Raw genomic sequence first — 12439 nt, 5'->3', positions numbered from 1 at the left:
ACATATTGCTGTAACAGGGGAACAAAGAAGTGAAAGATACTTTCTAATTAAAACAGAGGATTTTTGATCCTAATCTCAGTCATTGTGGGGCAAATAAAGAGCAGCATGTCATGGATTTCTCAACACCCCTCCCTCTATTGTTTTTTTTTTGGTCAAAACATGTCAATTCAATACAACAGCATTTACAAAGGAGGTTTTGTTTTCACAAAGAAAAAGTTTTTGTTATCAAATACTCAGTTATAACATTTTCATAGGAAAAAATTTTACCTTTTTGCTAGAAATACTTTTTCATTTTGAAATGTAACCCTGCTTATTGAATTAAAAAAAAAGAGACTTATTTGTTCAAGATTCTTCTGTCACAAAAATCGCAAATATTTGAACATATACCAGGAAAAAAATACAAAAAAGGGGATATTTAAAAATCTTTTGTCAAAGCAGGAGCGGTCTGTCCTGGAGCTGCAGAGGGGCAGAATGCAGAGCCCTGGCAGTGTTTAACCCTTTCCTGCGGGAATTGATCGGGTCACCCAGGGTGATCGCTGGGTTCCACTTGGAGCAGCCGCTGGCACAGCCCCCGGGCTCTGCTGAGCCACCGTGGGGCTGCTGGGGCTGGGACAGGCTGGGACAGGCTGGGACAGGCTGGGACAGGCTGGGACAGGCCCATCACCCTCCCAGGGACACTCCTGGCAGTGCTCACTCCCCTCCTGGCTCACAGAGCTGCAGGTTCCATGGTCCAGAGTCGCAGACATCTTTTATGAAAAATCCTTTCCTTAGGATTTTTCCTCCTGAGAAGCTGAGAGGCCTCAGGAACAAAATGTAAACATTGATTATCTGCTGTTGTGGAATGCAACAGGTGGATCTGTGATTGGCCCATGTTAGGTGTTTGTAATTAATGGCCAACACAGCCCAGCTGGCTCAGACTCTCTGTCTGAGCCACAAACCTTTGTTATCATTCTTTCCTATTCTATTCTTAGCTAGCCTTCTGATGAAACCTCTTCTTCTATTCTTTTAGTGCAGTTTTAATGCAATATATATCATAAAATAATAAATCAAGCCTTCTGAAACATGGAGTCAGATCCTCGTCTCTTCCCTCATCCTGAAACCCCTGTGAACACGGTCACAGTCCAGCTCCCACCCACCAGACTCTGGGAGAGGAAAGCGCCAGTGGCAGCTCTGGGGCTGACGGGGAACGTGCCCAGCCAGGAGGGGCTGGATGTGGCCAGCAGAGCTGCAGGACTTTTAATATCTGCATGCCAAAGCAATTTAAACAAGCATTTGAACCCACTTACTTGCTTATTATAGTTTAATTTAGACAGTGTCAATATCTGTGACTAGCTCTGGGGATATTTTTGGAATTAAACTACCTAAAGAGAACATTCATCTAAGAAATCCATATGGCAGGAAAGAAGGGTAGAACTGCTAGCATCAAATCGTAAAATGTTCCTTTTCATCACCATTCTTCAACTTAAATCCCTGGAAATTTCATTTGCTATCCTCATTTATACCAGCCTATTTTTAACAATGATTTTTTGGGTGATTTTTTTTTGTTTGTTTGTTTAGGTTTTTTATGTTTATAGACTATACAGACAATTCTGTGTTTGTACAGAGACAGAGGATTATATTGCTTTACAAGTCAGAGGTACAGCATGGCATGACATTCACTACTGGAAATTCAAAATAATCTAGATTCAGAACTATCATAATTCACTGCTAAAGAGAATCTTTCAAAAATTTCAGTCCCCATCCCTTCAGGGAACTTCACAACCCAGTATTTCTAGATCAGACTTCATTATCCAGGTCATCATTTCAATTTATCAGTGCCTTGGGGCCTTTGGTATTCACAGCTAGGACGGTGTTATGTCCATCAATCACTGGGCTGTTTCCACATTCACACTTTTCTTTCATCTTCTTCAGTCTTCAAAACAATCTCTTAAACTTTCCAGTATATACTGGACACAGACACCTCTCACTTCTGTCACCTGTTTGAAGTACAGGAACTGATCTGTTCAAATTATGGGGGACAAAAGAGCTGTTTTCATTCTAGGCCCTGTATATTATTATTTGTTTTGGGGAAGGGTTTACAGATTTACCAGTGCCTCTTAAATCTATAAGGCTGGCAAACAAAATACCAATATGTTTTTTCCTTATTGTTCAGTCAAAAACTAAATGCTGCATGTTATGAAGAGAAGTAAGGACCTGACAAAGCAAAGACTTATTAGGACTTAATTTGCATTATGGAAAACACAGGTCAGGCCAAAGGACTGAAAGGGGATTTAGACCAACACAAGGCAGATTTTGAAAAAATTTCTGAAGGAAAGGGCAGGAATTATTATTTTGACTGAGTGGAAACCATAGAGCTGGCAAAAGACTTCAAGCAAGGAGGAGAGAAACTATCTGGATGATCCTGCTGCTTCTCTGTCTCTGTAAGGGGCAGTATAATCCTAGCTTTGAAAATATACATCACTAACCCCAAACCACCCCAAACTAAATACAGTACTGAAATAGAAAGAAAATTTTGAGCTCAAACCAGACATAGCAGCCCTGAGACTACTGAATTTGCTGTACCAATTACCTGTCCACAATATTACATAGTCTCCAACCAAATACTATTAGTGTGGTTCTCAGAGTAATTCAAAGACACTGCTGCACTTTCTCAAATCATTTTTGGATGTCTCACAAGCTTCCAAGAGAATTATCATTCTTAAGGGTAAAGCACAGGAGACGATTTGTTCACATTTCAGTACAATCTGGTTTTCAAAAATTTGTTGCTTCCATGTCTTTTTGTATCTGAGTTGTTAGATTTGTTTAAAGGTAAGAAAAATCGTCACATTTGTCAAACACCAGCTTTTTTTTTGTTCTTCCAAGAGAGCAAAAGAGGGTTTCTAGTACTTCACTAAACCAGGGCTCACTTGTGTTGGTCTGCAGGGAAAGAAGGCTGAGGCATCAAAAGCATTGCAGTTAGTGAATTTTATCCTTCCGATGCAATTAGTCTGCAATGAGATCTGATTAAATTTAAAGACTCAAACCTCAAGTCCAGTACTTTGGGTCAAGACATAAATAGACAAGAGGATGAAAGAAAAGTCTGCTGTGGGCTTAAATGAGCCCTGGGCTCCACAGCTCAGGTTAGGATTTCTGAGGAATGCAAGCCAGGTGGATTGATTTAACACAGCATTAAAAAACATCTGGAAAAGAAAAATATGTACATCAAAAATAATCATGAGACAGTCTTCTCAGAGTAAAATAACCAGTGGAATGTGTGACATGTAAAATAAGTTTCTGCACACATACCCACACTGCCACCATCAGCTTTGCTTTCTCATTTATTTAGGGGAACCTAAATTGGCAAACAGGCTCTTCCTTTCTCATGGATAACAGAGGAGGTGCTGAGCTGCTGGAGACTTCACCACTGCTGCAAAATAGAGGATGTGTTCATACCTGTTTGTGCAATGGACACTTGCTGTGCAATATTATCTTGTCTCTACAGATAAATTAGTTGCTTCATGCTCCTGCCAGCTTGATTTGTTTAGCCTTTACAGAGTACAGAATCCATGGAGTTTCTTGTGATTGAATCTCACGTAAAAGGTAAACCTGAGAGCTTATTCTACACTAAGCTATACATCCACCCAGGCAGCCAGAGCATTTGCTGACTTGATGATGAAAAGAAGGCTATAAAACATACCAGGGAAATCTTGAAATGTCGCTCACTTGACATAGCAATAAGAGCCCTGCATTAAGATGCAGAGCTGATTTCCCTGATCCATGAAATTGCCTGGATATTTAAGGCATTCTCAAACAGAACCAGCATGAAACTCACCCTCCATTCCTAGCACAAGGACACCATGGGTTCTGTGTTCTCCAATAAAAAGAGAGCTCAAAATTGCAGAGATTAATAGTCTTTAAGGGAATACCTAAACACAATTTCCTCCCTTTCTCAAATAATAAGAAATAAATATTCAAAACCTCTTGAATGCTAAAAGAAGGTTTTGCTTGATGACACACTGTTCAGGCACCTGAGATGCTCAAGTTCTCTGTTGTGAGAGGTTCAAGAACCTCTCACAATAAAACAGTATGCAATTCTGTGACCATCTTTGGAGAAGGACAATTGTTTCTCTCATAAACAGGTGACAGGGCTGGAATAGGTACAATAGGTGGAAAACTATGAAAAATGTTATGAAGGAATATATTGCATTATTTTGCTGTCTGAGACTGGGGACATGGTTCAGAATTCCTTACCATGTGTACATTTCCAGCTGCTAAAGGGTGGGAAAAGACCCACCTATACTCACAAATAGTGGTGAACTGAGGGTCAGGTACAATTACTTCCAAAGACCCATCCAGTGAAAGCACACAGTGAAGGGGAATTTGCCATCAGCTGCCCTAGAACATTGACTGCAGGCTCTGCTACCTTGGATGCAAAGGAGGAAAAGAGTACAGCAATAATGAAACTGCAGTTAGATCATTAACAGCTTCCCATTAGGTAAATAGAAAGGCTTTAACACAAAATGCACACAGCAGCAGCTTTCACACCACCAAAAGGGACTTGTAACACCGGCAGACAATCTTATCACTGATTTCTAGCCAAAATCACATGGAAAGGGTCTTCTCCTTCCAACCCGCTGCATGCATTGCACGTATGATTTTCAGCATCTCCATTGCTAAGACAGACATGAGACTCAGGTTCAAGGTTTTTCTGGTACATAGATTATCATTTCTTCTTGTGGAAAAAGAAATAGAATTCCTTAATCTTTTTCAGACTAAATTTCTCAGTTTTTGTCTTCAACTAGGCTGACAGCTCTTCCCATTTTGTAGTAAAATTTTGTACTGAGCAATTGAAAAGTCAATACTCCTCTGCTTCCTGTATTTCTGTTCCTCCATAACACATACTGTATTTATTTATATATTTACACAGGTACACAGAATTACAAAAAATACAACTGGAAAAGACTCTTGAAACCATCTGGTATGTAACCCCATTCAAAGCAAAATCAGCTACACCTAATTAGCTCCTGAGATACGCTTGCCTACCCTACTTAAACAGTCTACACAAACTCCCTTGGATATTTGTGATGTTTTGCTATTTTTACTTTTAGAATGTTTTTCTAATGTTTGGTCTGTTCCAGAAATTTTAATTAAAAGCTCTCTCAGAGGAGACTGGATTATTGTGGATTCTCATACATGAAAAGAAAACCCCAAAAAAATCCACATCCAGAAACATGACACATTGAATTTAAGGTTCATAAATTATTTGTAGGTCACATAGGTGTTGTTTCAAGCTTTGTGACTCAGAAAAGTTTAAATGAAACCAGCTATTTATGTATCCACCCTATTGTTCACTTAAAAGAAGATCTTGATCACAGTAATTTCTTTCCTGATTGAAGTTTTGAAAGCTCTAAATTCTCTGCAGAAAATAGTTGTTGGCATTTTTGGATGATAAACATCCCAAAGCGATGATGATAAATTACAGTGTTGACCAATGATGCAGAAAAGTAGAGAATTTAAACTGATAACCTCTGATTTATGAATACACTCTCATAATTGCAAAATCTAGGGGTTCACAGTTGTAAGCACGGGTCATTTTCATCTCGGTGTTTATTAAAAGTGTGAGAAGGAGGCATGAAGGGTGGCTGCCATTTTGTAATAAACACTTAATGCTCTTTGTTTCCAGTCCAAACCCAAAGCAATACAGAACTTCCTGCCTTTTTAAGGCCTACATAAGCATTTGTTACTGTTCACAGTCACAGAAGATGGGAATTTTTACATCTTTGCTCACTCATATAAATAATTCTTCTCATATATAACCATTCCTATATACCTTTTCTTAGTAGAGAGAAAAACACTCAGCCAAGTTATTAAAATAAATCCTCATATTTTCTTCATAAATCATACTGGTGATAATAAAAAAATTTACTTCAAAAGTATTTTAACTTATTATTTCACCTATCAACAGACCCTGCCAGTGAAACCCACCCAATGCACTCAAAGTCATGAGTCAAGGAATCTGTTTTGTCACAGTACAGAAATAAATCATGCTACATTCCTTCATCACATCCCAAGCTTCGTGATATTCTAATTTCTTCTTCCCTCTCCCTATTACCTCTCTGTTAAATACTCAAAGCAGGCAGCAAAAGGCAGAAGGAAAAATAAGGTCAATTCAGCAAATTGAAAAAAAAGCAAAATGTTCCTATCCACCATCATTTGGTTGTTACAGTTATCTTAATCAACTCAAACAGGTTCTCTGAGACATCTAATTTGATTTTACAAAGTGCAAACCCATAGCTATATTTGACTTTCCTCTGATTCCAAATGTAAAAAATAGTCTTTATCTAACGTTGAGGCATATCATCTAACTACACATGCAATTGCATTTGCATTATGAGGCAGTGAAACATGGCTGGAGAGACATCTTGGATGTTATCTGTGTTATTACTCAAGTGGAGAATATAATCATAAATCCTTCTCTTCCCTTCCACCCTCCCACCTTTGTTTTTTGGAAGTACACTTAAAATCTGGTTTTTAGCTTCACTGGGCCCATTACATTTGATCTTCAGTAAGAAGAATGTGATATGAATACACTGAGAGAAAGCATAGACAAAAGGTATATTTTCATAATGTGGTTTAGTTTAACTGTTCCTACAATTAGCTACAACTCATTAGGCAATAAACAGAAAAACAAAGAGATCCTGAATGGAAGGGCAATATTTTCTCCATAAAACAAACAAAAAACAGAACCAGATGCCTTTTTCATGAGGCTTTCCTTGCATAAATATACCCAGCAGCTTAGAAAAGATATTTTCTTGATTGAAAATTTTTGTCCAGGAAGTAAACGTGTAAACATTAGCTTGTGCAATTTCAATAAAAAGTATTTACTGCTATTGTATACTTGGGATTTTTTGATCTCAAGGATAAAGTAACACTACAGCAATGCACTGCAGATGACGAGCTTTGATCTTTTATTAGTTCCTATAATTGTGTCTTAATTTGTATTCTGCATAATAAGCACTCACCTTCACTGTTTGTCCAGCTTCAGGGCCATCCTGTAAGCAAAGGGAAAAGTCTCAGGTTAGAGGATCTAACAAGGATCACAAAGGATTTCAGAAATCTTACTCAATAATCATTTACATTAATTACACTGTCTATTGAATTAGCATATTTTTCCTGAGGACCATTCAACACTAAGTCTTTGGACAAAGCTTCTTTCCATAAAAGACTTCAGCAAAGAGGGAAACTATCTCACATCACAAAAACAACAGTTTCTATTTTTCATTTTTTCAGATTATGTTTTTCAATAGCTAGCAATAGATTTCTGATCCTTGTGAACATAAAGTCACACATGGAAGTAAGAATTTAATCAAACTGTGCTTGCTTAAATTCTGATTCTAATGAATGGGCTTAGTCTCCTGGTTTGCTTTAAACAGAGTTCATTTTTGGTATAAAAACACCCAGCACAAATGACTGAAAGGTCAAAATTTATCATGTATTTACATGGCTACAGCTCTCTGCTGCATATAAATATCTGTGAGGAGGGATCGCCTATCTCAAGTGTGTGCAGTGGGTTGAGTGTGCAACAGGGGCTGGAGCTGCCTTCTCTTGAGGTCAACCCTGCCAACACTTCTTTGAAAGAGGAATATTTCCTGAAATACTCACAAACAAGCACAGCATTTGAGAGTGTTTGCTGGCTTTATCCAAGGTTTTGCAGTAATTAATTAACCACACTTTCCCACTGGTTTCCTCTTTAGATTTCTCAATGGCAAATCTGGAAGACTGCAATGCAGTTATTTGGCTTCTTGTCGGTTATTGCTGTTATTTTGCATTTATTTCCCCTTGAAGTTCCTTTTGTGATTGGGCTGGGGAAAAATGCTGAAAGCTTGATAAAACAAACCATTAAACCTTTCTTAGCTGCCTGGTTTACCAACCTGGATGGAGAAGGTGAGAGAGGTGCCACAGAAGTGTTTCTCCACCACGTTGCCGACCCTTTGCGCCGTTCGGAACAAATCAGCCACTTCCTCGGGACGCAGGTCACGGAAACGCTCCACCGGCCGCAGGGGACACACAAGGACATCTGAGGGGGCATGTCAAGGCTCAAACACAAATCCGAGTGGACCAGAACTGTGGGAACCCTGCATATTCCTCTGGCTACCCTGGAGGACTCAAGACCCTGTCAGGGGGCTCAGACACCTTGCCAGAGAGCCCAAGCCCCCTGTGCCTTTGATTTAGCCCTTGGAAAAAACAATTACCAACCTTTATAGGAAGAATTAGAAGCCACAAAAGTTTAAGTAGAAGGATAGTGAATTTATCGCAGAGTGGAAAAATAGATTTTTGGGGTTTTTAGAATGGAGGTTCAGGGGGCAAGATGGAGCAATCTGAGCATGTCCAGCGTTTCTCCTTCTTGGCCTCCATCTTCCACTGCGATGCTGGCACTTATAGATTGGTTTAGAATAGAAGCTCACTGTCTAACACAGGTGATAGGTATTGGAAAGTAATTGTAAATATTGTACACGTAGTTTTTAGTATAAAAAGACAACACCGCCCCAGGAAAGGCAGAATGCCTCGGACTGTCTTGCTGAGTGGACCTTGGTGGGTTGGAGAAAGAATTTTATAGATAGGATACAATAAACCACCTTGAGAATGAGAAATGAAGAGCTCTGACTCCTTCTTTGACCACTGGGCTAGGAAAAGAGACTTTCTGATACTTCTCAGGGTCACTCTGACCAGCTAGAGACCCCGAGACATAACAGTCTCAATCCCCAGCCTGGAACCTGGTTCTGATCACCCTTGAATCGCCTGAGCTCTTCCTCTCTGGTGACACAGCAAGAGCATCAGAAACACAGGGCTCATTACAGGGAATTGTATGATGCTCTGTTCAGAATTCTTTTCCTCAAACCCCTCAGATATGGATAAAATTAATAAGGCTCTTGTGCTATACTGAGACCTTAAAGTGAAAGCAGATTTTTCACAGACTCAAATTTACCATCTCAGTGGAGAAATGCTGGTATTTATCTCCTGTGAAAGTCAGAGACATTTTCTTTTGTGATTAAAAATGGAGGAAAGCTAAAGAAATTTAAGAGGGCTTTGGATGTGTTGTCTGAGACAGCAGTTTACAATGCTTTTCCCCATATGTGATATATATTTTTGAAAATCTTGATCTGACACCTCTAATTTTAGGCACCTAAATATGACAAGCTGACACTATGCTGATCATAGCAGATCACTTATTTCTACACATTATTTACAATTCACAAGGAATGCTCACCTGTTGTAACTATAACATGTTTTTTTTAAAAAATACATTAAGATAATTAAGACTATTTCCTTTTAAGCACAGTGTTCAAAATCCTGTAAATATACTTTGATTTAATTCTACCTTGGTGACTGTGATTTGAGAGTCAGTGAAATGAAGCTATAAACTAAATAATGGAAGTACACAGATGCTGCTGACAGTCATCTGATCTGCTGTGTTCACAGTAATTAATAATTGCTATGATTCCTCACTTGAATGTCAATTATGCAGCATATTAATATGGTCCAGAATTCTTAGCAGAGCCTCAGTTGTGTAGATCCAACAAGCAAGTACTTGATTCTCATTTCAATTCCCTGCAGACAGGATTCTTTGCTGACTTACAGAATAGAATTTGCAGATTGAAGACCTTAAAGTAACCTTTAACATCACTTGAACTTTCATGACCAAAGGCTATGAAAATTATTTTTTCCAGTATTAAAATAAGTATTCAAAAGACTATTTGAAGAAAATTAAGTTCCATGCCATTGTATTACAGTCATCTCTATTTTTACTGCATCTTGAAGCCTGCAGGTGTTCAGGAATATTCTGTATAATCCAGGAAAGGTAACTAGGAGCTGCTCTGCTGTTAACAGGTTCACAAAAAGGTTACATCAACCTGATTGTCAAGAACCATGTGAGACATTTGAAATAAGGAGAGATTAATACATGTGAAAGATCAATTATTTCCATAAGCACAGATACAACATGTTTACATACACCAAGGCTGTATTATTAGAATCACACTTATCATTCTGATAGGACAGAAAACTAGACATTTTCTCAAAGTAAAGATGTAGTGGCAGGTTTTGATCATTTTTCTAAATCCAGATGAGAACAGACAAGTCTGTAATGGATATTTGCTATAGTGGGAGCAGAATTGAGCAAGCTCTACCTGTAGCAGCTCCCAAGAGAACAGGAGGAGACTGGTCCCAGCTGTGGGTGCTAATCTGCTTTGAAAATCTGTCTCTCAGGGGTTTTTTGTACAGAATCAGCTATGCCACCCCTATTCTCCTTTTTGCTTGTTACAGCTTATGTTATTAACATTTAAGAAAGGAGAAAAATATATTTAGAAAGCAGGTACTTGGCAACCAAACAATCCTGGCTGGATACAAAACCCCTCATTTTGTGGGGTTTTAGTTCTGCAATGCTGTGTCCCTTGGTAAATTACCAGGCATAGTAAACCCCTTGTAATTCAGTTGTGCCTTCCCAGTGCAGTGTACAGAGCACATCCATAAATGATGCTATTGGCTAAACTTGGGGCCCAAGGGAAGAGCTGCAAAGTTGATTGGCAGACCTGATTTCCATACCAGGAATAAAGGAATAGAAAAACTAATTAATTTTACTCATAAGAAGGAAATCCATGTCAACACTAAAACAGGAAAAAGGACATTCGTTTAATCTGAGCTCATTTTTCCAAAGGAGAGAAGGGAAGCTTGTACCCTTAGGGCATCTGATACTTAAGTAGATAATTATCCTTCTTCTGCAGCACTGCTTTATTATCATGGCTCAATGAACCATTTATAAATGAAGAATTTCCCCCCACTTACCTCTAGCAAAACTGCTGCTTACATTAAGACAAGTTTCCTTTTCTCCTTTCCAGTTTTCCCCAGCAGCATCTCACCCTCTCAGACTCGCGCACGCCTCACCAGCAATTGTTTGTTCTCTACCTAGCTCAGGGCCACAGCCACAATTTTTGCATTAATGCTGGTTTCTACACTCTGATGATAGCACTGTGCTGTTTGCCACTGCAATTGGTTGTGGAAAATGCGAGGCAAACAGTTCTTGGGAGAGCTTTTGTTTCCATGGCACGTCGCAGAGGGAGTGATGGCTGGTTCTGGCTGAGACAGGACAGGTTTTCTCTTAATTTTATCACTAACCTGCACTGTCATTTTGCAAGTTCTCTGTATCTCTCTTTGTCTCTCCACTTCCATACATCATCTGTCTTATCTGCTTAGACAGCACTTGCCAGCTGGTGCAGTGGAGGTTTCTCATTAACCAAGAACATCTCTGCTCATGTGGGGCCCCCAGTGCTCCTGCAGCACCTAATGCTGCACCCGTGGCATTCCTCAAAAAGGACTTGCACTTCCTCCTTACATTACCAAAACTCATTTACAACCCAAACTAGGTTTTAGCTATATTTCTGTCTCGGAATTTGATAAATAATTCAAAGGCACAATCATAGAATGGAGCATCTTCTCTGAACTTTCCATCATTTCAAAATAATTCTACAAAGAATAATGATAGAAATTCTGAATCAGAGCTACATTAACATGAGAATGTAATTAGGACAACATTCAAGTTATATTTAACTATGAATATATTAAAAGGAAAATGTTAGAATGAATTCATGAATTCGAGGTCATTAGGAAAACAACCATCCAATGCAACTTTAAATCAAAGTTTTTAACTAAAGTTTTTGACGCTAGGATAGTTTTTAATTTTATACCTGGTTTGATTTTAAGCTGTACACCTGTTCTATTCACCTCAGAATTCTTACTAAGTTTAAAATTAGATGAACTGTTCATTGCTTTCTACAATAACCCACTGCAAACCCTGCTATGAAACCACTTCAGGTGACTATGTATTAAAATGTGAGAGAAAGTGAGCCTGTGCTTATGTTTTCGTGCAATTACTCCTTAGACAGAAGGATCCACTGCCATCTGAGATGCCTTAGGGCATCCAGCTGCCACTCCAGAAGGGCAGGAGCCTCCCATATGCCCTACACCATAACATCATAGCTCAGGTGGGACCCCCGAGTCCTCCTGGGCTACCTGAAATGGCCACAGGTGCCTGTGTGTGCCCAAGAGCCCCCTGGAACAGCGGCTCAGCAGGACAAGGTGCTGCCACCCAGCACAGACGTGCTGCACCACTGCTGACAGCGTTCTGCCTTCAGAAAGTTTGAACTTTAGCTTTCCTCTCTCTAAGCACTGTAATTAATAAGTTTTTGATTTCTTCATTCATTCTGAACTGCTACTGACTGATGAAGTTTCTATTTTTAAGCTTTGATGTGCACAGCTGTTATTTCCTTCAAGTTCTCTGAGTCAGTCCACATCACCAGAGCACATGCAATTTAATATGTCAGCTTCTCCATTTTAGGGAGTGAAAAACCTTTACACCTTATTATAATCTGTAACAACTGTTTATCTGAATCTTGCAGAATTCTCT

At 39.1% G+C, this 12439-nt stretch overlaps 1 protein-coding gene across 6 annotated transcripts in view; it reads right to left on the bottom strand.

Annotated features, from left to right (window-relative positions):
• FHIT (fragile histidine triad diadenosine triphosphatase) overlaps positions 1 to 12439 on the bottom strand; it is a 512539-nt gene that overhangs the window by 127413 nt on the left and 372687 nt on the right. For all 6 annotated transcript variants that reach the window (XM_074550487.1, XM_074550483.1, XM_074550482.1 and 3 more), the window contains 2 exons: positions 7911 to 8056; positions 7002 to 7031 (listed from right to left, as the gene is read on the bottom strand). In XM_074550487.1, the coding sequence (XP_074406588.1) occupies positions 7002 to 7031; positions 7911 to 8056 (176 nt within the window). The remainder of the gene's footprint in view (positions 1 to 7001; positions 7032 to 7910; positions 8057 to 12439) is intronic.

The sequence above is a fragment of the Zonotrichia albicollis genome, chromosome 12 (assembly GCF_047830755.1).
Source record: "Zonotrichia albicollis isolate bZonAlb1 chromosome 12, bZonAlb1.hap1, whole genome shotgun sequence".
Lineage (NCBI taxonomy): Eukaryota > Metazoa > Chordata > Aves > Passeriformes > Passerellidae > Zonotrichia > Zonotrichia albicollis.
The sequence above is the reverse complement of the archived record's forward strand: the minus strand, read 5'-3'. Positions and strand labels throughout refer to the sequence as shown.